General features: G+C 35.1%; 1 protein-coding gene and 1 long non-coding RNA gene across 5 annotated transcripts in view; one reads left to right on the plus strand and one right to left on the minus strand.

The window, feature by feature from the left end:
- setd1a (SET domain containing 1A, histone lysine methyltransferase) overlaps positions 1–23,657 on the minus strand; it is a 90,059-nt gene extending 66,402 nt beyond the window's left edge. Inside the window, exons 1-7 of one of the 3 annotated variants that reach the window (XM_039766409.1) lie at positions 23,599–23,657; positions 18,892–19,059; positions 18,369–18,467; positions 17,667–17,937; positions 17,327–17,451; positions 13,007–13,254; positions 10,124–11,648 (exon numbers count right to left, since the gene is read on the minus strand). In XM_039766409.1, coding sequence (XP_039622343.1) covers positions 10,124–11,648; positions 13,007–13,254; positions 17,327–17,451; positions 17,667–17,937; positions 18,369–18,467; positions 18,892–19,044 — 2,421 coding nt within the window. In that variant the 5' untranslated portion in view covers positions 19,045–19,059; positions 23,599–23,657. Of the gene's footprint in view, positions 1–10,123; positions 11,649–13,006; positions 13,255–17,326; positions 17,452–17,666; positions 17,938–18,368; positions 18,468–18,891; positions 19,060–23,521 lie in introns of those variants that run through there. The other 2 variants (XM_039766410.1, XM_039766411.1) reach the window with 2 other exon arrangements.
- Positions 23,658–24,124: 467 nt separating this feature from the next.
- On the plus strand, positions 24,125–26,848 carry LOC120537460. Of its 2 annotated transcripts, none has more exons than XR_005635327.1 (3): positions 24,125–24,201; positions 25,016–25,134; positions 26,576–26,848. It is a non-coding gene; the product is annotated as an uncharacterized LOC120537460 (long non-coding RNA). The 2 variants fall into 2 exon arrangements; XR_005635328.1 differs by having other exon boundaries at positions 24,132–24,230.
- The last annotated feature ends 327 nt before the right edge of the window (positions 26,849–27,175 follow it).

Raw genomic sequence — 27,175 nt, forward strand, 5'->3', positions numbered from 1 at the left:
CCTTGTTTTCTATGTACTGCGTTTACAGTCAGTTCACGTGATTACTTGTGAGACGTGATGATGCGACACGCAACTCCACCGCCCACGGCCATCAAGCAGCAGTCTATTACAGAATATGGATAAAAATAGGTTCCAGTTATGACCATTACGTGTAGAATTTCGAAATGAAATCTGTCCAGCTTTTGTAAGCAAGCTGTAAGGAATGAGCCTGCCAAATTTCAGCATTCTACCTACACGGTAGGAATTAGTGATGAGTGAGTCAGTGAGGGCTTTGCTTTTTATTAGTATAGATATGTATATATTATGTATATGTATATATATCTTTATATGTGTGTGTGTATCTATATATATTATATAATATATATATATATATATATATATATATATATATATATATATATATATATATGACAGCAACACTCATAACAGTGACAAAACAATTACATTCACAATTATGTTACGTTATTTTTAAAATGTGCGCGGGTATTTTGCTAGTATATCTATACTAATAAAAGGCAAAGCCCTCACTCACTCACTCACTGACTCATCACTAATTCTCCAACTTCCCGTGTGGGTGGAAGGCTGAAATTTGGCAGGTTCATTCCTTACAGCTTCCTTACAAAAGTTGGGCAGGTTTCATTTCGAAATTCTACGCGTAATGGTCATAACTGGAAGCTGTTTTTCTCCATTTACTGTAATGCAGATGAGCTTGAATGCCGTGGGAGCGGAGTTTCGTGTGACATCATCACGCCTTCCACGTAATCACGCAGTACATAGAAAACCAGGAAGACCTCCAAAAAGCACTGAAGAAAACATGCATTATATAATTGAGAAGGCAGCGAAACAATAAGAAGCGAGCGAGTGACATATACAACCATATTCATCAGTTCTGCTACTGAAACAAAGCGATGTAAACCTAAACTTTAAATTAAGTTCATAGACAGGCTGCCGCTGGCGTTTGTAATTTAGTGCCTGCCCATATAAGGCCGTCCGTCAGCGGCAATCCAATAGCAAACTGCCACTAAATATTCACGGGTGAAGGACTGTGCTTATGCAGAGGAAGATGAGATGGTCAGGGTGGTGTTTGGCACAAACTCAGCGAAACTGCGAGAGAAAGTTTTAAGTGCCAGGACTTCGGTAACATTAAATACAGCCATGGACATAGCACAACATGGCACCAGCACAGCTGAGAAACTTCGATGCATGTACACCGAGTGGCTCACGTGAACTGACACAGTGCACAGACAAAAAGCAACAGTTTCAAAGAGCGCTGAACAAAAACACAATTACACAATTGAAAAGGCAGTAAAAAATATGAAGCGTCTGATACATACAAGCATATTCATAAATGCATCTACTGCGGAAACAAAGCACACGGTGGAAAAAGTCAATGTCCCGCTAAAGGAAGACAGTGTAAAAAAAACCCCGTGCATGCCGTGTGTCACATCTCAGATAAAGAAGAAGACGAGCTGTTTATTGATGCAGTAAGAAACGAATCGATGAATGAAACCTGTTATCTTTACGATTGACAAACACGGAATGTAACTTGAACACAACACATCCTACAAATACGAACCTGATTGAAAGAAATAATGATAATCAAATCCTTGATGACAGCAACACTCAGTAACACTCACAAAACAAATACTGTATATTGACAGTCATGTTACGTTATTTTTAAAATGTTCCCTTTTCTTTTTCATAGCTTTTTTAACACACTACTTCTCCGCTGCGATACGCGGGTATATATATATATATATATATATATATACCCCGATCTACATACTCGAATAATGGATACTTTATTCGCCATCAATGATTGTTTTGGTAAAGCCATACTCAGTGTATTCATTAAATGAACGGTAAAAAAGTAAGAGTGAGGGGAGGATGACTTATTGAGGCATGCAGGCAAAACCACAATAGCACGCGGGCTTGATGTACGAAAAAATATATCTTTTCAAGTTCTATTTAGTCCATATGTGTCAAACTAAAGGGCCGCGGGCCACATCGGCCCGGCGTGTAATTATATCCGGCCCGCGAGATCATTTTATATACTGTATTATTGTTATTAATGGCCCGGGTATATGAAGCGCTGGTAACACAATAAACTACTGATCCCATAATGCAGCGCTTCAGCTGCCTTGTAACACTTACGCGTTAATCAAGTCTAGCTTATGATACTGCAAGTTATTGCGAAGCTAGCCCACATGCCGAAGAGAAAAGTTGATTCTGAAAATAGAGCCTTTAAAAACCGATGGGAGGCTGAGTATATGTTTACTGACATTGCTGGTAAACCCGTGTGTCTCATTTGTGGAGCTAATGTGGCTGTACTTACAGAATTTAATCTTTACAACGACTAACACACACAGAATGTAACTTGAACACAACACATCGTACAAATATGACCCTGATTGAAACAAATAATGATAATCGAATCCTTGATCACAGCAACACTCACAAAACAATTACTGCATATTGACAATCATGTTACGTTATTTTTAAAATGTTCCCTTTTCTTTTTCATAGCTTCTTTAACACACTACGTCTCCGCTGCGAATATATATATATACCCCGATCTACATACTCTCAAATAGATAAGCCACACACCATGGCGCAATTCGCCTACATCCGAGGTTTGATTCCCGAGAGGGGATGTACCGAGTATGTACGCGTGCTTCCCGATTCATTTTACCCTCGCATCTCCTTGGTTTGAGACGTATGAAAAAATATGCGGTTAACGCAGGATCATGTTATGTTATTTTTAAAATCTTTCCTATTCTTAGCACAAGCACAGCTGAGAAGCTTCGATGCATGTACTCCATAACAAAAAATAACGCATTTAATCACACTTTCAATTCCAAGCAAAGGGGAACTTTTGTCAATGCATGATTTCCTGGTACATCGATTACACTGATGCACACATCACAGCTACAAAAATGTTACACTCGAAATGAAGCGCGTTCCTACGACTGATCGGAGGAAAATTTAATTTCAAAAAACTACCCGAGCGAAGCCTTGATAAAAGCATGGTTTTGTGCACACTGAAAAGCAAGCAAAATTAGATGCATTACAGAAAGCGGACTTTGTGGCTCTTACTGGGGATCATTGGACTTCCATGACCGTTAGTAATTCTAATTACATCTAATTACAAAATGTTCAATGATCACACTGTTTAAGCTTAATGTACAAAATAATTTTGGCTAAGGTTACTCAGAGTTTAAAGAGTAAGCTGGTCAAATTACCTTTTATGTTTCTGACTTATTTTTTTAAGAAGAAAAACTGCACTTTGTTGAAATTTTGGTTATTATTATTTAAAGACAATACCATTCTGAAAATGTACTTAAAGTACTTAAACTACCACTTTATTTTTAAATCTGCCCAATTTTAACCAGGGATGATATTTTTGTTTCTGTTTTGAATTCAAATGCAGTTTAAAAGCATTTTTTTTTTCAGAAATTAAAAGAGCTTGAGTTTAAAATATTCATGTCTATTATTTGATTCTGTCGCCCACTAAAACCCTTTTAAATTAAAAAAACACATTTGTGATTTGGGGCAAATTTACGTGTGCGATTACATACGATTAACCAAGATTAATTATTACACAGCCTCTAATTAATTGGATTAATTTTTTTAATCGAGTCCCACCCCTAATATATATATGTAGATATATATGTAGATTTGTATATATATATATGTGTGTATATACAGTATATATGTATATATATATGTTTGTGTGTATATTATTGTGTATATGTATATATATATATATATATATATATATATATATATATTTATATGTATATGTATATATATATATGTTTATATATATGTGTGTGTGTGTGTGAGTGTGTATATATATATATATATATATATATATATATATATATATATATATATATATATATATATGCCAGCAACACTTATGACAATGACAAAACAATTATATTGTCAATTATGTTACGTTATTATTAAAATGTTTCCTTTTCTTTTTACTTCTCTGCTGCCAAAGCAGGTATTTTGTTATGTGTATATATATATATATATATATATATATATATATATATATATATAGAGATATAGAGAGAGAGAGAGAGAGAGAGATATGACAACAACACTCATATCAATGACAAAATAATTACATTAACAATCATGTTACGTTATTTTTAAAATATTTCCTTTTCTTTTTCATAACTTCTTTAACACACTACTTCTCCTGCATGTTGAATTCTCTAGTATATATATATATATATATATATATATATATATATATATATATATATATATATATATATATATATATATACACACACACACACACACACACACATATATATATATATACACACACACACACACTAGCTGATTACCCAGTGGCTTCGCTCACTGAGTGCAAGGGAAAAAAATAAAATGTAGTATATAAATTATGAAACAGTAAAACATTAACATGTAAGAAGTAAAGATACACTGAGCAGTACTGAAGTGCTTTCGGGAAAAGTACATTTTAAAGGCGCTATAACACAACAGGTAAGTAGCACTAACAGCAGCTTAAATGTATCTGGATCATCTCTCGGTAGCAGATTCCTTGTGAAAAGCGCTACACGACCGCTGTGGTATAGAAATTATTTTCTATGCGATCCTGCAAATTTCTGCCTGACAACCTTGCACTACGTGCCTGTGATTTCAGAGAAAAATTATTCTGAGAGATGTGCTTAACAGGCAGAAGGTCCAAACAATTCCCCCAAGTCCAAAACTTAACACAAAGAGGTCGGTACATCTTCTTAGATGTAAACCCTCCATCATCTTAAAAGAATTCATCACAAAAGCAACCTTGAATGTTGCGGGGTCTTAGTGACCTGAACTCACCTTCAGGGACAGTAAATAGTCGTGCAGCGTAATTTACAAAGAGAGTTTTGCTTTGATGGTGCCGATCACACTCATTCGCAAAGATTTCCACTCTACCATGAGCCGAGGGGGACTCGAAGTTTCACAAACAGTGCGAGAAGAGAGGACGCCGCCCAAAACTGAGAAACTCTCGACCCAGCGGAGCAGCCCGACATTCCGCTCCTCCCAGCGTCCACTTTGTTCTCACGACCCCTCACCGCTGAAGGCGGTGTCATCTTCATATTGTTTACAGCTCGGCACAGTTAAAAAGTAGAAAGACGCAAAGCTGTTTTCCCCATCTCTTCTACTATCAAGTTCTGCCAATTAAAAAAAAGTTATAATGCGGCAGTTTCCGCGACAGTCGCGTGACGAATAAATAAAACTTCTCTGTCAGAACACGCCTGGCAGCGGACGGCTCAGCGCTGGAATCCAGAGAGAAGGGCTGGGAGAGGGCAACGTGGGGGCACACTTCTATGGGATAGATCGGCGTGTTTGTGTTTAGTTCTTTTCAATATTAGTGAAATAACTCTCACACAAATAACAATTCGTAAAGACGATATAAAAATGGCGTCCACGAACGAAGTGATTAGTTCCTGTATTATAAACGTAATTTCTGTTTTGCGTGGTCATACGTAATTTCCGTCTCAAACACGAAAAGAATTAAAGGCTAATGACTAGTGTTCTAAAATGTGGTGCTGTTTGTAATGTATACATCCATCCTGCAAACAGAAACAATCTTTACTAATCAGGAGCTAAAACTTTAGTCATCCAGGGAACAAGAGCTATGTTGAAGTTATGGAAAGAAAAAAAGGCTATTTTTATATTTAAATTTACTTATTTGGCTAATGCTTTTATCCAAGGAGACTTACAACATAATTACAGACTTACAGCATTGTTAAACTTGTCAATTATTTCTTTCAGAAAGGCACTTCAAAGAAAATGGATGTGTTGGAGTGTGTTTATGATGAGAAAGAAATTAAGTTTGCAAAATGGGATCTGGTAGTGAGGTCTGATGCCTCTGGTAGTGTGCTTTAAAACACGAAAACCTGGAAAAATATTGAGGCTTTTTCCAGCAATTAAAGAGTAGGTCTCATCAATTTTAGACAAGAAAAGCATCTACAGAGTGTTTTCATTGCTTCTTTTCTACTTTACTAGATACTGGCAGTATTCTGCCACAAACACCTATCGCATTTTAGTGTGAACAACTCATTGACTGTGTAAAGATGAGCTTATGGTAGCTGTCAAACAGTTCATACTGTTACTTGAGAAGCCGTGGTAAGTATAGGTCAACAGCACTTCCTCATGCTAATGCCAATGAAGGAAAAATAGGACATATTAAGAGCTTTGATTTTTCAGTTATGTGTACTATATGCATCTTTAAATACACATGGCAATTTTCTGAGCTTTGATGCATCTACTTGGCCTAAGGTAAAGCAAGGCATTCTCATTTTGGAGAAAAAATTCTCAGTGACATAAATTTAGAGAAGTATGATACATACTCTGTTAAACTGAAGTGTACTTTGAGGGAATGGATGCACTTAAAGCAAGCCAGGTAACATCTAGCTGCCTCCTTTGTATACAATCTGGTTAATACTATTAATACTAGCAGTTCAACCTTCTACCTTAATATTCAGAAAACATAACTTTAGGCAGTGTTGTTTGTGAAAAGGGATGTGTACAGATTTAATATTATCAGGAACAAATACAGAAGACACTTGAAGGAATAATGCCCGTCTGCATGGATCTATATTGATTTTTCCAAGCTATCAATTGAAACATCTGATCCTAAGCCCGGAAATCAACTGAGGTTGAAAATAGCTCATCATAATATTAATCAGAAATAAAGACACATGTCATGTTGAAAGTGTAAGTAAAAATGAGAAAGAGACTGAATAGCATGACTTTTCATTTATTTGAATACCACTCCACTTATGCAGATGCTCAAACTATAATTATAAAAAAAATGCCAACCCAACAGACCGTAAAAGCACAAAAAAGACTTCAAAGTAATAGGCCATTTGTAACTTTTTTAAAAGTAAATATCCTTATCTCAATTCTCATTTCCAAAGTCTATAAGCAGAGATCTGTAATCAGCAAAGCTCTTAAAAAATTTGCATTCAATGTACCCAAATAACAATATATGAGTGAAAAAGTCTAAGTATCCATGAATTATAGTAACAACAAATCAGTTACTAAATCTTGTTTCACTTATAAAATATGTTCTAAAATTTGCATACCTACTGCAATTATGCTTTAATATATATAAGCGGGGACCCAAATATTTCCAGAATCAGAAAATAGCACAAGAGTGGGATGTAGTTCTCAAATATGCCTATAGTCTGTTTAATCATTTAGCTGAGTGGCTCTGTACAGAGCTAACTGATTGCATATTTCTGGTGTTTACTCTGCAGTTATGCAGGTGACATACTGTAGTTGACTTTTTTCTCCAAGCCACCACAGCAGATTTTCGAGAGACAATGAACACAATGTTCACAGACTTGCTCATAAAGAGTTTGTTACCCATGGAAAGACTTTTAATCAGCTACATTTCACTGAACTGTTGTAGGATCTACGGAAAAGCATCAGCAAAAAAATATGTGTAGCAGTGGTGCACCCAAAATACAATTTTGCACTGTGGCAACAAACGTGCATGCACCATGTCGTCAAAAAGTTTTTGACCAAAGACAATGTGGTTGTTGCTTTGAATCACCTGGATTTGAAAAAAGATTTTCCACCGTGGAAGAAGTCCAACCAAAAAAAAAAAAAAGAGAGAGAGAAAAGAGAGACACAGAAGAAGAGTATTTTGAAGATGACTAAAAGGAAATTAAAATATGTTTTGTATTTAAGCTTTTTTTTTTGTTTTTGTAAACAATTTCTGGTATTTTTGGGTCCTCCCTCATATTTCTGCAGTATCATGATTATATTCACATTTCTGAATGCAACAATGAGCAATGCCACTTGTTTATGTTACATAAAATTGTAATTAATACTGACTTAGTCCTTCCTGCATTCAGAACATGCACTATTTACACCCACAAAACACAGTTATAATAAAGTCAATCTGTTTACTTTTCTGAGGAAAAGTGAGGAACTGAGGAATAAAATTTTAGATTAAAGTAATTAAAGTCTTTTTGTCGACTTGGACAGTCTCTCCCAATACTTAAGCCAATGAGAAAAGACACTAGGACATGCTGAAAAGCTGTACCTGGATTAGAGGGAAGTGTGCATTGCCAAAGACAACTAAAGAATGGCACTCGGAACATAAAAAAATGCCTCAGAAATCATAATTTTAACTCATACCGCATTAACTGCCACTGATCATTGATTAATAAAGGAACCATCTACCATTTATTTATTTCAACCGTAAGTAAGCTTAATCAATCATGTACTCTTATAAAAGTACAAACTAAGTTGACATTTACCATAAACATAAAAAATGCCAGGAGAGTTAAACAAGTAAAAAAAATGAATATATGGAATTTAATTGTCAGGATCTTTTACCATATGATAACTGTTTCTGAAAAAGCATTGCCAGACACACAATGATAGTGCTTTAGACATGGACTCAAGTATTTAGCGGAGGGAGATGACAGTTTTACAATGCAAAGATTAATCAATAGTTATCATTATCATATTATTGCCCATGCCTACTACTATGTCAATTATCTTATTTTTCTATTTATTAATTACAATTTATTTTTGTACAACTACTTTATCTATTGCCTTCCTAAAATGGATAAAGCATGTGTAATCACGATTTAACAACAAAACAAATGAGATGAAGAAGACACAAAACCTTCAACTCCTACTCACCAATTTATGGTACCACTGACTCCAACTCCTCTATTTGTAATTTAAACCAATATACAATACCAGTCAAAAGTTAGAGGTCATTAAAAAATTTTCATGTTTTTCATAGATATTGATACCATTTTTGCCAAGATACCATTAAACTGTTTTCAAAATACAGCCATGGCATTACTAGTGTGTAGAAAGACCCTTATTGACTGAAATTCTCGATTTTTAATTTATTATTCACATATGGCTTCATACATTGATTTTCAACAGCAATTCATTCAGTGTCTTGATGGTAAACTCACTTAGCTTATCCTTAATTAGTCATGTGTTAATGCTAGATGATTATTATGGAAATCTTTCTAACGGCATTGGCACCACTGAAACCTGTTATTCTTTTTGCTCACTTGTGTTACAAGGTACTGACATTCATAAAGTTCAGTTCTGGGTTCAAAAATTACCAAAATGAAACAGCTTTGTCAACAAACATGTCAGTCTATTGGTTTCTTGTAGAATATATGAAATAATTATACAAAAGGTGTCTATTATTGCCTTGAGAGAAGAGGGCAAACTGGATTTAATCAGGATGGATAAAGAAGGGAAAGGCCTAGACTGGCAACTGCATAACAGCAACAAATGCCTTACAGATCCTTGGCTATATTTTTTGTAATCAATTTAATGGTATCCAGATAAAAGAAGGGTAGGAATTTATATTAAAAGCATGGAACTATCTGGGTGACCACAAACTTTTTAATGGCAATGTATTTACTATATTGACTCAAAGCACACAATATACAGCATATAAAGCATTTTATCATTGCTAATCATCAGGCTACTTTGTAGCACCATATCCAAATTAAAATTTAGGTATAAAGGAGTAGTGATGCCACTGTGGCTTTTTTATATTATCTATTAAAGAAGTTACAAACATTGAGTAACATTAAACAAAAGACAAAACTTAAAAAAAAAATTAAAAAGGTATTTCTTTTATCAAAGTTAGAAGAAAAAAACAGTTTCTTTAAATTAACATATGTGAAATTGGAATTTTTAACAGATTATATTACAATCTACATTTAGTCAGAATTGGAGTCAGTACGTTTTAACTACATTAACCCAATAACTACTTTTGTTTTCTGTTTCTGGCACAATTATTTATTTTTGTAAAGATTAAAAACACTTGCAGAGCAGCAATGACAATATTAAATTTGCCCCCACTTGAATGTGAGTGTACGTCCAATACAAGAAATGTAATGGACTGGTTCCCTTGGCTGTGTTGGTTCCTGCTTTGCACCCAGTGCTGTAACAAGCTTCAGAATGTTATTATATATGTATTTATTTGTTGCTTTGAAGACCATTCTCATAAAAATTATTATACAGTTGCATTAAAATTTAAATGAAACTGCTAAAAATATTTTGAAACAGTTAACATTTGATATTGCAATCATACCTGATCCTGCCCATTCTGAGTTGGTGTCTTCTGCAGATTTATCGTTTGGTCTTCCTGAGCAGGCACGACATCCTCAAAACTGGCAGGCGCAGGTGGAGGGGGAGTTGAGGGCTTTTTGTGCGCTTCATTTTTGCACCCCCTTATTTCTGCACTTTCATCTTTGTCTAATTTTTGCCTCCTTAATTTCAACAAAGAGTTCCCTTCTGTACTCTGCTTTTCTGATTCTTCATCTTTCTTTATAGATCTGTCCTTTTCTTTGTCATCTTCATCATCTGAACTAAGAAAAGAAAATTTGGCCCTTTGCTCCTTTAGCAGCATCTCTATACGAGAGTCCAAACTGCTGTGGTGTGCAAATGGGACACTTTCATTAGTTGAGTCCAGTTCTGGTGATACTGACCGTGTTGAGGAAACAGAGGGACAATGTGCTGGTGATAAATTACCACCGACAACAACTGAGGCTGCCAATTCTGTTACCACTGGAGACTGAGGGAGCTGCTGCTGTTGAAGCTGTAACAAAATCAGCCTCTCTTCAGCTGAATGCATGCCCCCTGACACAATGGACTCCACTGGGCCATCTTGATGCAAGTTTACAAGAGAAGTGTCCGCTATGGTCTGAAGATGAGGTGGGTAATAGTCATTCAGAGAATTCCCTTGAGTGTAACTTGTAGTATCAGCCACTGCTGTCACTACAGAGGAAGCAGACGGAACTGGTGGGGGTGGAAGGACTCTATAGTCTTTATCTCCAGATGGCTGTTCAAATGCCTGCTCATGACTTGAAGAAAGGGGAAGGGCATTACCTATTGCACATGTTGACTGAGTGGAATCTTTTCCATAAATATAGGATGAACTGGAGGAGGAGGAGGAATTCTGGTGATAACGATCAGTTGATGAGTAGTTTTGTGACGGTTGTTGACTGTTTACATAGTCTGAGTCTCTGTGGTGGTTATGATGATGGTTCCTGTGGCGGTGATAACTAGATGATGATGAATCAAGGCTAGAACGGTGATGACTGCTGCTACGATACCCTCTGTCCTCTCTTCTATCAGAATGATGGTGATGGTGATAAGATGACGAGCCACCTTCATGATGATGGTAAGAGCGTCCTTCTGAAGAGCGACGACTACTGCTGCTACTATATCGGCTTCCAGTGCTCTCTCTGTTACTTTCAGATGAGGAATGATGGTGGGAGTATAAAGATGAGGTGCCACCAGTCTCATACTGCTGTCCAGAACCACTACCAGTAGAGCCAGCTCCACCTCCAAGTCCAGTACTACTACTATATGGGGGATAGTGGTGGTCATTACTTCGATAGTGTGACTGAGAAGAGCTAGAAGAATAGTGGTGATGACCCTGCCGCCTAGAATAAGATGAGTCCTGGTGGTAGGAGCTATTTTCATGTCGCCTTGATTTATATCCTGCTGTCGATGATGAGGAAGAAGATAAGGGAGTGGAAGAGGAAGAGATGGTGGACAGATTATCCTGGTGAAATCCACTGGTATTTCCCGAATATCCTGGAGTCCCTTGTCTAGAAAACAGTTTTTAAAAAAAAGGAGAGACACTGAAGTTTTGTAAACAATCTAACCACAACAAAACAACATAATCACAATACGAAAGGTATATAAAATGCTTACAAAATAATAATATACTGTATTAAACTATTATATAAACTGTACTAAAATTATTTACTAATTTTAAAAAGGTAAAAATAACAACTTAAGTTAATGCTGAGTATTTAACTATCGGCAGTCCACTAGTCCAAGGCTAGTCAATTTCCGGTTAAATTCTGCAGCATTAATAATCTGATAGCTTACTTAAACATTCCACAGTAACAGCTAATAGCATTGATCTTTATTCAAAAGTTAAGTGCCATTACTAGTACAGGTTTTGATTTTTCTAGCTTGACTATGAAGTCATTTGTTCTACAAGTTCGAGTTGATTGTATGCTATGTTATTTTCTTCAAATTTAAAAAATATAAATTAGTAAATATTTGCATTGTTTGCCATAGCTTTAAAAGCATATGTTTCATTTTCTGCTTTCTTTTTTGCTACGGAGTTTGCTCACTTAATTGTATCCAAATGCTGATGATCACCAATGACCAGTACAGAGACAAGTGTAAATGACACTGAATGCTAAATGCATAGACAAATGAAATATTTTGTCAAGTAGTGTGATTGAAAGTGGGATGCTTGGGACTTTCAAAGCTAGACTTGATGTTATTTTGAAAGAATTAAGCAGATAGGACTAGGAAGCATTGTCAGGCTGAAGGGACAGTTCTTGTCCAGGTTGGTCTAATTTTCTAAAGTCTATTACTTCACTGCCATTTTCACTTGCCTGCTCATTATGAAATGTTCCTGGCACTGAAGTAATTATTGCCCTTTAACATTCAGCAAAGACAATATATGGATACAATTAAAAGGAACAAAAAAGTACATAACAAAGGAAACTAATTATTTCGAGTTTTGGCAAAAAAAACAATAATATCACAAAATTTGTCAGAACAGGAGAAAAAAAATGAAAGATTATTGAATAGTGTGATAATAGTAGAAAATCCAAGAAAAAGAATATTAAAATGAGTAAAGGAAATTACAATGGTATATATTATAGTTCAGGTTACAGTAAAAAATCAGTGTTATTACTTCAAGTGTCAATGATAATAAAAAACTACTTTTCACATCAATACAAACATTTTTTTTTCACCAAACGTAGCTGAATAACCCTTAGCAAGAGCTATATTATTGCTGTTAAGCTTAAAAAAATAAAGTAAAAGCGTAAATGTTTAACTATGCTTTGGAAATGCTATTACTATTGTTCTAATTAGAAACCTGATTTTTTCAAATCTAACCTTTCAAATGCAGACAATTTTCACAGGTCATTATACTAACCTGCTAGAATACGCAGAATCCTGAGAAAATGGGGTACCTCCACGTGGAGTGTAAGGAGTAGCTCCCTGTGAAGAGGTACCAGAAGCTGGGGTAAAAGGACCAGTAAATGATGAAGAGTTAGGGGTGTCCAGTGAGCAAGGAGTATTGTTTCCAGGGGTTGCTACAGGAACTATGCTAGTCAGAGAAAATCCTCCGACGACACTGCTGCTGGTGATATCACTTGACGGTCGGTGCCGTAAATCTGTAGACTAGCAGCAACCAAGAAAAAGACAACATTACTCTTTGAAAACCTTAAATATTTAACTGTATAGATTTAGTTTGTTTACATAAGCAAAAGGAAAATGTTCATATTGTCAATATCATGCTCTCATATCTACCCAAATTGTCAAACTAATTATTAAGCAAGAAGAAAAAAATTAAAATGCTAATGTCTTTAACTTGGAACTTACAAATATTTATTAAGATAACATTGTTATGCAGTGTGGTAACTAAACTACAAAATGTGAATAAATTCCAAAAACTGAAGCACTGCCAGGTTAACAAACTTGCTCAGTGTCAATGAGGAATGCAGTGATGAAGCCTTAAGCATCAAATTACCAAAGGAGATATCACGGCAGAAAAAAAATAAACAAAAAATAAAAAGCCTATGGACATAATGGAAAGTTATATGCTTTCTTACAAAAAATAAATAAAACACAAAACCAAATGATTAGCTAAGTAATGTATTGGGCTGGCTGAAGCATTCACTTGCATATTACCTGTTTTCACTCTTTCTGCCATTCTTAACTACAAATTGTTTGCTTATGCACAAAACATCTTATAACAGGATTTTTTCACTCTCACACCTGGTATATCTCTGTAGTTATTAGTTTGATTAACAAAAGATTTCTTTAGAAAAGACCAGCCGCTTTGTGAAAGTGAACACCTTGATGTAATGGAAATATTTAGTGCTGTATGATACACTTTTTTATATAAATTTACCATGGTTCAGCAGAAATCGACCAACATCATTCTCATTCCTTACAAAATATTTTAAAAGTAGCCCACTAACATGCAAATAAAGAGGATCATGAATCAGCAGCTCAAATTTATGATTAACTATTGTGTCAATGTTAATAACTGAAACACATACAGTAAGAAGAAAATATGAAGTACAAATCTGGAAAAAAAATGAATTGACGTCACATGTAGTGAAGTAAGGTGACTAAGTGCAACATTTTTTATGTAATTACTTTTTACATAATTATAATCTAATTATTTAAAAGAAAGAGGCAATTAACACATGGGGGCACATTTTATTACATCAGTAATGGCAGCAGAAGAGGATATTTTAAAGTTAAAAAAAAAAAGAAAGAATATGCAGAAGCAGTGCTGGAGAAGTAGTGCTTAACACATGGGTGCCATCGTTCAACAACGATGCTTGTTGGCAGTATTAGGAGATCTTCCCTGGAAAAACAAAAATACCAGCAATCTCTTTTTCTGAACAGAATTTTAGAGTTCTAACAAAACAGAAATTTTCAATGCGAGTATTTAAGGAAAAATCAAGAAAGGCCAGGAATATGACGTGCACAGTGATGAAATATTTAAAAAACGGAAAATACCATACTCATTTTACCTATATTGGCTGTAATGTTAAAAAGGATAAACTTCTTGAAACTGTGCAGGTTCAGAATGCACACAACATCAAGCCATCAAGGACCATAAACATCCCTATATTATTAGAGAATCACTGTAAGAAATTAAATGGCTGACTGCAATGGAAAGGAATGATTAGAAATCAGAATGGAAATTACTAAGATTAAGAATATTAAATTAACTATTTGAAAACAAGTGGTTTGAGTTCCTCAATTAAAAATGGATTTAGAACCTGTGTAAGGTACAAATGCCACACTTGTGCAACTAAAGGGCAAGTTAAAATTAAGGTATGTTTTAAAAGCTTATGATCCCAATAAAATGAAATACTGGAGCTGCTTCTTAATATATATTATCCATGTCCCCCTTTTAATTTTTTTTTAAATTACCCAAGTCACTCAAGGGGCTCCAAAGAAACCAGACACAAATATCTAAGTTGAAATGTTAAATTAGAAGCAGTAATTGGCTTGGTTGAAAGGTCACCAAGAAATGAACTGAAAATCCCTGATTTGGTAGACCTTCTTCTGTTCTTAAAGTTGGGAACAGACCTTCAATTGTCAAGCTTATGTATTTTTAACATTTTAATAAATACTGGCATTAATTCTTTATGATTAGGACACATGAATTTTACTTAATTATGTAATAAAAACCCTACTTCCCATATCCACATTGAAACACTAATAGAAACATACACTAAAAGAAATGGATGAACAGTACTTAAAAATTAAATACAGTGGGTACGGAAAATATATAGACCCCCTTCAATTTTTCACTCCGTTATATTGCAGCCATTTGCTAAAATCATTTAAAATGTTTTTTTTTCCTCATTAATGTACACACAGAACCCCATATTGACAGACAAACAAAGAATTTTTGAAATTGTTGCAGATTTATTAAAAAAGAAAAACTGAAATATCACATGGCCCTAAGTATTCAGACCCTTTGCTGTGACACTCATATATTTAACTCAGGTGCTTTCCATTTCTTCTGATCAGCCTTGAGATCACCTTCATTTGAGTCCAGCTGTGTTTGATTATACCGATTGGACTTGATTACGAAAGCCACACACCTGTCTATATAAGACCTTAAAACTCACAATGCATGTCAGAGCAAATGAGAATCATGAGGTCAAAGGAACTGCCTGAAGAGCTCAGAGGCAGAATTGTGGCAAGGCACAGATCTGGCCAAGGTTACAAAAAACTTCTGTGGCACTTAAGGTTCCCAAGAGCACAGTGGCCTCCATAATCCTTAAATGGAAGATGTTTGGGAGGACCAGAACCCTTCCTAGAGCTGGCCGTCCGGCCAAGCTGAGCCACCGGAGGACAAGAGCCTTGGTGAGAGAGGTAAAGAAGAACTCAAAGATCACTTTGGCTGAGCTCCAGAGATGCAGTCAGGAGATGGGAGAAAGCTGTAGAAAGTCAACCATCACTGCAGCCCTCCACCAGTCAGGGCTTTATGGCAGAGTGGCCTGTCGGAAGCCTCTCCTCAGTGCAAGACACATGACAGCCCGCATGGAGTTTGCTAAAAGACACCTGAAGGACTCCGAGATGGTGAGAAATAAGATTCTCTGGTCTGATGAGACCAAGATAGAACTTTTTGGCCTTAATTCTAAGCGGTATGTGTGGAGACAACCAGGCACTGCTCATCACTTGTCCAATACAGTCCCCTCAGTGAAGCATGGCGGTGGCATCATGCTGTGAGGGTGTTTTTCAGCTGCAGGGACAGGACGACTGGTTGCAATCGAGGGAAAGATGAATGCGGCCAAGTACAGGGATATCCTGGACAAAAACCTTCTCCAGAGTGTTAAGGACCTCAGACTGGGCCAAAGGTTTACCTTCCAACAAGACAATGACCCTACACAGCTAAAATAACAAAGGAGTGGCTTCACAACAACTCTGTGACTGTTCTTGAATGGCCCAGCCAGAGCCCTGACTTAAACCCAATTGAGCATCTTTGGAGAGACCTAAAAATGGCTGTCCACCAACGTTTACCATCCAACCTGACAGAACTGCAGGGGATCTGCAAGGAAGAATGGTAGAGGATCCCCAAATCCAGGCGTGAAAAACTTGTTGCATCTTTCCCAAGAAGACTCATGGCTGTATTAGCTAAAAAGGGTGCTTCTACTAAATACTTAGCAAAGGGTCTGAATACTTAGGCCCATATGATATTTCAGTTTTTCTTTTTTAATAAATCTGCAACAATTTCAAAAAAAATTTTTTTGCCTGTCAATATGGGGTGCTGTGTGTACATTAATGAGGAAAAAAATTAATTTAAATGATTTTAGCAAATGGCTGCAATATAACAAAGAGTGAAAAATTGAAGGGGGTCTGAATACTTTCCGTACCCACTGTATATTAGATATAGCAGATTAATAAAGTAAGATTACAATTGTGAAGAGAAAAGAAAGATGCAACCAAAGGAATATGGATTTTCTTGTCAGCATCACTTTCAGGGACCAAAACGATTGGATCATTACCAGATTATTGTTGTATGGACTTTGTGGAGAAAATCAGATATATTGTCACCAACTCAATTGCCTCATAATACAACACACTCAGATTTTAGTTTTAATTGTGCGCTCCAAATCAAAAATTATTGACTTCCTGAGAAGAAGGCATCAACGGCAAATTTTAACTATTACTAATTGTTCAAATAATATAGATAACTCTAATATCATTCCTCACTCACAGTATCTGGCAGGTGAGTAGGAGTTTGGAAGAGTTTCTCAGAAAGTGCTTTTCCTCCTGTGGGCACTGTTTGTGGGGTGTAGGAGCCATTCACGATCAGATCATAGTACTTCATCCTCTGTTGTCCTACAGATACAAATTGTGCATTCAATTATAAATCTGAATTTTGGAAAAAGGAACATTCACCATTCATTAAACTTGTTTTCAATTAATCTTCAGTAAGCCCGAAGTATCAACCAATTACTATATTTTACATACACATACATGTTCTTTATCTTTTGCTAATCAGAGTAAAACACTGTTGGACTTTTTAGGAAATAATTACTTGCTTTTAGGAATACCTTTGATATCCAGTTGAGCATGAACTATATTGCCCATAACAGAGGTGCTGTGCAGATTCTTAACAGTTTCTTTTGCTCCACGTGTTGTGGTAAAGAGCACTTTTGCTAGACCAAGATGCTTGCGAGTCTTAGGATGGTATAAGATCTCTATTTCCTCAACCTCCCCAAATTTGCGACACATTTCTGCCAGGAAGGGTTCCTTGATGTTGTCATTTAGTCGGGCAAAAGTCACTTCTTTCAGTGGTATCTGACCAATGTAGAATTCATCCAGCTATTATAAACAAGTGAGAAAGGGAGTAAGAGAAATTTCAAAAGATAAAAATTAAAACCTTGAATTAATTTAAATTATTTAGGATTCAGGTACAATTGTAATACTACATACAAATGTAATTTGATATCAAAGACAATTTTGTATTTTAAAAAAAAAACAATTAGAACCATCATAAAACTCAAATTAATGTTTATTTTTTTTATTTGTTTTTTTGATGCAAGACAAAAGGGGATTGACCAAAACCTGTCAAATTAGCTTCACAGGAACAAATGAAAAAAAGTATTACTTCACTTTGATTTTTCATTAAACATCCACATTTTCAGTACAGATAACATTAACAACAATCTAAACAAAAATATTCTGAAAGATAAAACTCACAAATTAACCATGCATAACAAAAAGAGATGGTTTTAAAAGAGCATCAAGGTTACCTTAAATTTGGGAATAGGTAAACTAAGCTCTCTGTGTTTTGACCAAATCCTTCGAGGACGGGGATCACGTACATCCCCCACAGGGGTGTAGCCTGCATCCTAAAATGTGAAATAAAACTCAATGAACACATAATTCTTATCTTTCCAGAGCATGAATTCCTAAAGTAAACCATGACAGCTAAAGAGGCAGGCCATTTCGCTGTGAATTAACATAAGAACAGAAATGGACAATGAAAATGGATGGTGGTAGAGATCTTCATAATATTTCAAAATAACCAGTATGTTTATTGTAAGGTTTTGATACATATGTTCAAAGTAAATGGTAAAACACAGTGTATGTATAAGAAAGGTTCATGTGACATCTGTAACTCAATACTTAAAAAGAAAGGTTATGGGTAAAGCTGGTAACAGCTTAAGCAAGTATCAGCCAAGCTTGACAGGGTAAAAATGGAGTTTCTCAGCAAATGTATTTAGAGCATAATATGAAATTCATGTAAAATATGAAAATGAAGATAAAACTCACACAGGCCATACTCACGGGCACGCTAAAGTGAACACCATCATATCTGTAAACTTTCTGAGAGACCCGTCTAAGTGCAGGGTCTACAAGCAGCTTATAGCTTCTCCACTGGAAGTTTGGGGTTTTCTGTGCATCTCCCCCACTTTCCTGATTCATTGTGAATCATTTACACTGTAAAACAAATGTTTGGGTAACTTGCATGGCAAATTTTATATTCTTGCTACAAGTAAAACAACAGCAGTTAATAATTTGAAATATTCAAATTAGATTCAGTTTAGAGTCGGGTACTGTAGTTTAAGGAATCATTCCTAACCATACAATTAATGAGCCTTTCACAATATGATACTGCTTGCTAATTTGTATTTCTGAATATCAATATTTATATACAGTACTCTTAAAAACAAACAATCACAATTCAAAAAAGGAAGCATTTAAGCAGATCATCCCACATCCAAATATTCAGTAAGAAGATCAAAGTAAATATACAAAACCAGTAACGGCGTACTGCACGATAACATGCAGTGAATACACTTGACTTGAGCATTCATACTCTTTCACTGTACGTTTAGCATTTGTTTGCTCAGAAGTTGATGCGCTTGCTGCTTCCTGAGCAGCTCTTCATTTCTCCACCCTAGTGGCCCGCTGCTTCTCTTCCTTCGTCGGCATCTTTTCGCGTTAAAACTGATTAAGTTAATTTTTGTGTTGCAATTACTTAGTACGTTTTCTTTCATTTTTCACTTAAGCTGGCACTTAAGTCTTTAATCTGCCTCAAGAATGATTAAAGATATGAAAAGGTAGGGGAAGTGACCACGAAGGTAGTAGGGAATGAGAACGGCGCCCATATGCATGCACAGCACGGCTGACCTGCTGCACGCTGCAGAGAGTTGATTCTACAATAAAATAAAATAAAAAGAGTAATAAAAATCATCACCCTGAAAGCGGATAGTAGACGTCACGTAGTATATGTGTACTAAACTTCAAGTCAATAGGTGAAACGGTTTGCGAGCTACAGGTGATTTAGCTGAATCCTGGACAGACAAACGAACAGCCACGGAGGCGTATTATATAAGAAGATAATCCACTAAGATGTTATTATAAAATGTCTTCTTAGTTAACAACATTTAAATCTTGTAAATACTCATGAACATGCTCTAATACAATAAAACCAATTTGGTTTCTTTACAAGATACATAATATCAAAATCATAAAGTTTGTAGGTAATTACACTTTTCGATATGAACTAAGGAAATACTGTACATGCTGAAACAACGCTGTGGCTTAATTTGCATTTAATTCTTAATTAAAATAAGGATGGCCTTTTTTTGTAATTTTCAGGTAATTACCTATTTCAAACATCCAGTTCATGTGATGCTGATACTGATTTTCCTCCACTATGCATTTTACTCAAAATTAAAGATTTTTCTTTATTAAACACATTATTGACTCTGACGCTTAGCTACTGCATTAAACTGCAAAAAAGGAAATCATCCGCCAATCTATATATTCCTTTATTACTTGAAAAATCATACATAGTGTCACAAGTAAAAAAAGGTATATAGTATCTCTTTTGGGGGAATGGTCATCAGTCAGAACTTGACTTTGACAGGATGCCAGTATACCACTGTGCATGCACAAATTCAGCCAAAACTGTATTTACAATATTGAGCAATGTGGAGTTTCACAAAGTTTAAAGCTTAATATTGTAAATTAAACTGTCACAGTGCCAAACATAACATTCTATTTATGTGTCCAGTTTCCAAACAAGAACCACAAAATGACAGGCCATAGGCAGAAAACAAAAAACATCTTCAGGAAAGAACAAATTTTAGAATTTGAGGTTTGAGATTTGTGACCTGCATCCTATGATCCTTCAATTTTTGTTATTTACACCTTAAACTATATGTAAACATTATATTGACAAGACAGTTCTGACAGCAGTGTATATATGTCATTTAAAAGTTAACTTTTTTAAGAATTTACATATTATATTTGTTAAACTTTTTAATACTTATTAGGGCATATTTTACATTAGTTCTCAAATATCTTAGGACAACATGCTTCAAGTTTCACAATTTCCTAAATTACTATTCGAAAAAAAAAATGCTATAAAAAAGCTTGGCTAACTGAACTCTTGTAAGTAATATCTAGCATGCCAATCCAGGTTTAAAAAAATGGATGGAAACTAAATATGGTACTAAAAATTAAACCATTTGAAGCGATAAACAATTGCCTTAAGACAGACAACAACCATTTTAACAGCAGATTTTTCTATCAAAATACAGAACAAAGTTTTTTTATATCTAGAATTTATGTAAAAAATTAAGTATTTTTCCAAGTATTACAAACAACTTTTAAAATAAAAACTATGGAAGAAATAAAGAAGACATAATAAATACAAATAACCTTAAAAAAATACTCCACCCAAACATGTTTTTTTTTTATGTGTTACATACCCCACGTAGTTTGTAAAGATAGGCAAAAAAAAATGTTTACCTCAGTGACCAGTTCTGAAAAATATCAAAATCGCCCATGGAAAAATGAAGAAGAAAAAAAATTCTCACAAAATCGTATTGCATAATCCACATATCCGTTAACCAACTGAATCCTCAACACTTTTTTGCTAACTTATTATTAATACTTTTCAGAAAACTCAGCATAAAGATAAACAGGAAATATGCATTCCCGTAATATTGTGCATCTAAACAGAAGACAGAACATATGACCAATGAATAATGAGGAGAGGCAGACCTTTCAGTTCAAATGCACAGTATTACGGGAATGCGTTTTTCCTTAATTTTATGCAGAGTTTTCTTGAAGATTTAATATTTTAACAAAACAGCACACATTTTGAGCAATCAATTACAAACAGTCATGTAGATTATGCAACATTAGTTATGTCAGAATTTTTTTCATTTTTCCCATGTATGTTTTCACATCATTTGTCATTGGGCAAAACTAGTCACCATTATATTTTCTCTCATAATGCATGAAAACATGAAATTAATATTTTCTCAGCCACCACTGCAAACTACATGGGGTACATAATATAAAAAAATGTCATTTCGGGTAGAGTATTCCTTTAATTTGTAAAAAAAATATGTTTGGACTCTAAGCAAAAAGCTTTAGCTGTATCAATCTCTGAACAAAAAAAACATTAAATAAAATAGCAAACAGTCATTACAATTTTTAAAACGATGAAAAAATAACCACAGAAGCATAATTTGCATGTGTAAATTTTAGTTGATGATATGAATCAAAGTGTCTTTAAAATCGTCTTTAAAATCTTAAGTTAAATATAGATTCAACATATTAGATTAGATTTATTATACACTCCCTAATCTAAAAAAGGTGGAAAATATTATAAAAATGTCTTACCTTCTAATGGTTCCAAAAAGAACCTTGTTAACAATAATAAAAAAATATTTACACCGCCTAATTTAAGATAAGAAAACTTGATTGACTATTGCTTTTTCTGTGACAGCGAAATATTGTACGTTTTCAACTGCTATAAACAAGTTCAGTGCATATAGTAAAACTATTTTCCTTGCAATATTTCCAACAATTTATATGCAAAGTTCAACTTAAGGTTCATCTCATTTAATTCAGATGAATTCATTGAGAAAAACAAAATTAAACTTTTAGAAATCAAGTCTTGTTGTTACAGGAGATCTAAAAATTTAATATTTGGAAAAATGCCACGAAAACACTTTCTTTTAATAATAGCTAACCAAAAAAAAAAAATCAGCCATTTCTCCCTAGAACACAGGGGTAACACAGAACATTTGGAGGAGTAGGAGGCATATATTTTTTTTAATTACATACTGATCTGTAACAGAAAACATCATAAAAATCATAGCGTATTCAAGTTATGATAAATTTATAAGTTTGCCTCTAAATAATAGCCAAAACATGCAGGACAATATTAAGAATCACTGACAGTCAATTTTAAAGCTCAGTTACATAAACTAACAATTACTTTTCCTCAAGTAAATACATTGCATTTTATTATACACATAATACATTTAAATTAAACCCGCGAATGTTAAATGTCACTTTTTTAGGAATCTCGATTACACAGAATTGCACACATATACATATTACACATTTCCCAATATAAAAATCAGTACTGAATTTTCATGATATCGCATTACTATTAACATTCTTCGTTGAATTTCGAAAACAATAGTTAATCATAACTAAAAAAAAAACGTAATCGTAATTAAGCATGGGCTATCTGAATAACTGCATTTAATTGTTCATCGCGGCAATTGCTGCAATGTTTATCGAGCTCAATTTAGTTGTTGATGAGGCTAACTTATCTGAGCACCTGATATGTATATATTAACACACGAGTCGCATTTCCGAACATTATTTTTTTCTCCGAGTTGTTCGTTTGTCTACACTGCACTTAAATCATAGACTTAAACCGACTCCGAACGCAATGCAGCAGTACCCATTCGGAAGCGGATCAGCAGGTAACGACAATAACAACAAGCCGCGGCAGATGAAGCGGCCCTATCAAGCCGTGAGCTCGAAATCTCGAAGGCCACGGTAAACTCTGCTCACCGAGGCTTTGGAGTTTTCCTATGCTTTTCAAAGGATGCCAACTTGCATCCGACACCAAAGTTCTTACCGTGCACATCTTTAAAAGGGGTTTTAAGAGTAGAAATAATAATATATTGCAGAGCACAGCCACCGTATCGTACTGACCTGAAAGCCGTGTCTCCTACATCCACCACTAACTTTCCGCAACCGCACTTTCCACAAACTACTAGCCATTCGAGCCTTCTACGCACACACACATTTTGTTAAGATTGAAACAAACTTAAACTAAAACATGTTTAAGCGAAATGTAAGATTAATGTTTTGATTTTAATGGTTATGATATAATTAATTAAAAATATATCTGAGCAGTATCCAAAAGACGTTTAAAAGAACGTTTAGGTTGTCGAATCTGCATATATAGATATGTGAATGCATCTACTATCTTAAGCAGTGTAAGAAGTGACAAGTGCAAGGGTAAATTCATTTTGTTATTAGCATCAACAGATGCGAGTCGAAAATGAAAGAAAGGTTTGTAAAAATTAAATCAAATACAGACTTCGATGAAGAGGTTTAACTTTCTAAAAACGATTTACATAAAAATTCCATATAACAATGCAATAATTGTATTTATATAAATTAAACAGGACAAATTGTTTTAGTGGAATCTGGTTGTTGGTATTGCTGTGTAATACAATGGTTTAAAAGATGGAAGACATTGGGTTTGTTTAAATTGTTGGTCAAACTATGTCAAGAGTGCTTAAAGTCCCGGTGAGATATAAACACCGTAACTGTTGCATGTATGATATTTCTAGCTGTCTTGATTAAAACTCCATTTGATGTTCTTGATTTTTAAATCAATTACTTTGAGAAGTACACCTCATTTGCTGTAAAATAGAGAGTTTCAATAACAAACGTTTTTAAGGTCAGACTAATGCGCTGTAATCTGGTGTAGCGTTTTTTAAACGATAGGGTTCGCGACACCTTATACAAGTTCCCCGAGCCTTGAATCATGATGCCTTGTATCAGCTGTAGCAACTAGAAAATTTCGCGGCGATCAACAAATAGGCAGATTCGACGCAATACTGATCTGCGCTCACCCAAAGCAGAAGTTACTGAACGCGTCATGTACCATTTCATTTTTTTCCCCCAATTGAAATGTATACACGCGGATGCTCGTGTGCATTCGCAATGTCAGATTTTTCAAAAGACTTTGACGATCTGAGTGAAGCAGATCTACATGTAATTAAATTCATATCAAACAAAAACTGCGACCTTGTGCATTTCTTCGAATATACAGATTGGAACCTGAAGTTATGTTACCTGGCATATATACTTCAACTTCTGAAAAAGTTCAACTTCATACTTCAGGAAACGCACAAAACAATATTTGACAGTTCTAATAAAATTTAAAATTTGAATACATGCACTAGGAATTGAAAGTAGTTTCTTAGATGACTTCAAAAGTGAACTGACCAAATGAATGAGTAAGAGAAGCGAAATGAAAATGAAGACTACAGTTTTAATCAACTAAAACCAACTGTGATTAATCATTTACTAGTTTTTTTTTTGTTTTTTTTTGAAGATTCTGGATCCATGAACAAGTAAAGAGGAATCAATCAATGAAGGAAAGAAGATATGTTGGATGACTTTATCTCAGAAGTTATGTTAAAAATTTTTGAAGACCAGTTTACTTCTTGATAGGTAAAGAAAATAATAGTTAATGCGGACTTTAAAGTCATTAAACATTAAACATCTTACTCCAGTTTGCTTCTACATGCTTATGTGAAAGTAGATTTTTGACTGTCACTGCAGTAAAAACAAAATAGGCTAAATACTGTATGACACCTGTAACATTAAGGCTACCTTTAATGAATTTCACACCATATATTGATGATTTGTGTTTTATGTATTGCCAACACATCCTTTTAATTTACATTTCATGCCTGGTACAGTTATTTCATGTGTTTTCATAAATACATACCGTAAACGCATTTTTATAAGTTACATTCTTGATTACAATATTTTTCACATACTGTAACTGATTATTTTGTAACTTCCCTTTTCTTTTTACATTTTCAAAGAGGTTCCACAATAAAGCATTTTTGTTTATGGCTTTGCAGTCCCAAAAATTTTGTTGCGTAGTCTGTTAATATATTAACCAACAGTTAACATACCTGCTGAATCTGAACACAGGGTCACGGGGGTCTGCTGGAGCCAATCCCTGCCAACACAGGGCACAAGGCAGGAACCAATCCCAGGCAGGGTGCCAACCCACTGCAGGACACACACAAATACACCCACATACCAAGGCCAATTTAGAATCTCCAATCCACTTAACCTGCATGTCTTTGGACTGTGGGAGGAAACCGGAGCGCCCGGAGAAAACCCACGCAGACATGGGGAAAACATGCAAACTCCACGCAGGGAGGACCCAGGAAGCGAACCCAGGTCTCCTAACTGTGAGGCAGCAGCGCTACCACTGCGCCACCGTGCCGCCCCGTTGGTTATGTTAACTATAACCAAATTTTGCAATACAGATATTTCTCAACTTTTTACACTTCCTAGCTGGATATAAAATGTTACAGTGCTGTATGTTAGGTTTCCCACAGAAAGTTTGACAAAAACATCCCAATGTTCTTTGTTAACAGAGCTGCCCTAAATCTTTACTGCCTAAAAGCTGCCTAAAATGGCATTTATTTGCAGAACAATTAGAATCAGTTCTGGAGTGGCTAACTTAATTATGACCCATACGTGGGCCCAGATTATTTGAAAAATAAGCATAGTATATAGCATAATTTAAAGTTGATAGTATAGAATTTCTACGTAAATGCAATTTTGGCATTAAAAAAATCCTTTGAAACCTGCTAGTTTCCATAAACCAGTTCTCCTTACTTGGGGACTTCTGTATAAATATAACTTTTCCCCACATAGATTTACTATTTTGAATAGATTTTTAAAATTACAAATAAGAGTTTTTTTGTGATAACTGGGTTAAACATAGTATACTTTTTGTTAAACAAATTTTGAGCCCCATGTTATACTGATTGTACATGTTCTCTTTAAGGTCTGTCTTTAAAAAATATGGCACCTCTTTCTGTTGTTATGATAGTGATACACAAATTATCTCTCATTCATACCACAGGGTAAGCACCCCATGATGGGCTCACCAACTCCTCGTCTAGCACCAACCCCAGCAATTCCTAGATGATCTCCTATCCAAGTATTGGTGGAGCCTGAACATGCTTAGCTTCAGGTGGATGCCTCCTTCTGAAGTGCTTGTGGTATGACTCTTAAATCCTTCTCACAAGGTGTATTTTCAGGTTTACTGGCCTATACAACAACAACAACATTTATTTATATAGCACATTTTCATACAAAAAGTAGCTCAAAGTGCTTTACATAATGAAGAATTGAAAAATAAAAGACACAGTAAGAAAAGAAAATAAGTCAACATTAATTAACATAGAATAAGAGTAAGGTCCGATGGCCAGGGTGGACAGAAAAAACAAAAAATACTCCAGACGGCTGGAGAAAAAATAAAATCTGTAGGCATTCCAGACCATGAGACCACCCAGTCCCCTCTGGGCAATCTACCTAACATAAATGAAACAGTCCTCTTTGGATTTAGGGTTCTCATGGAAGGACTTGATGATGATGGTCACGTAGACTTCTGGCTTTTGATCCATCCATCATTGTTGAAGCATCATGATGCTTTGAGTAGGTCGTGGTGGCACAGGCCGCC

Source organism: Polypterus senegalus, chromosome 10, assembly GCF_016835505.1.
Source record: "Polypterus senegalus isolate Bchr_013 chromosome 10, ASM1683550v1, whole genome shotgun sequence".
In the NCBI taxonomy this organism is placed as follows: Eukaryota; Metazoa; Chordata; class Cladistia; order Polypteriformes; family Polypteridae; genus Polypterus; species Polypterus senegalus.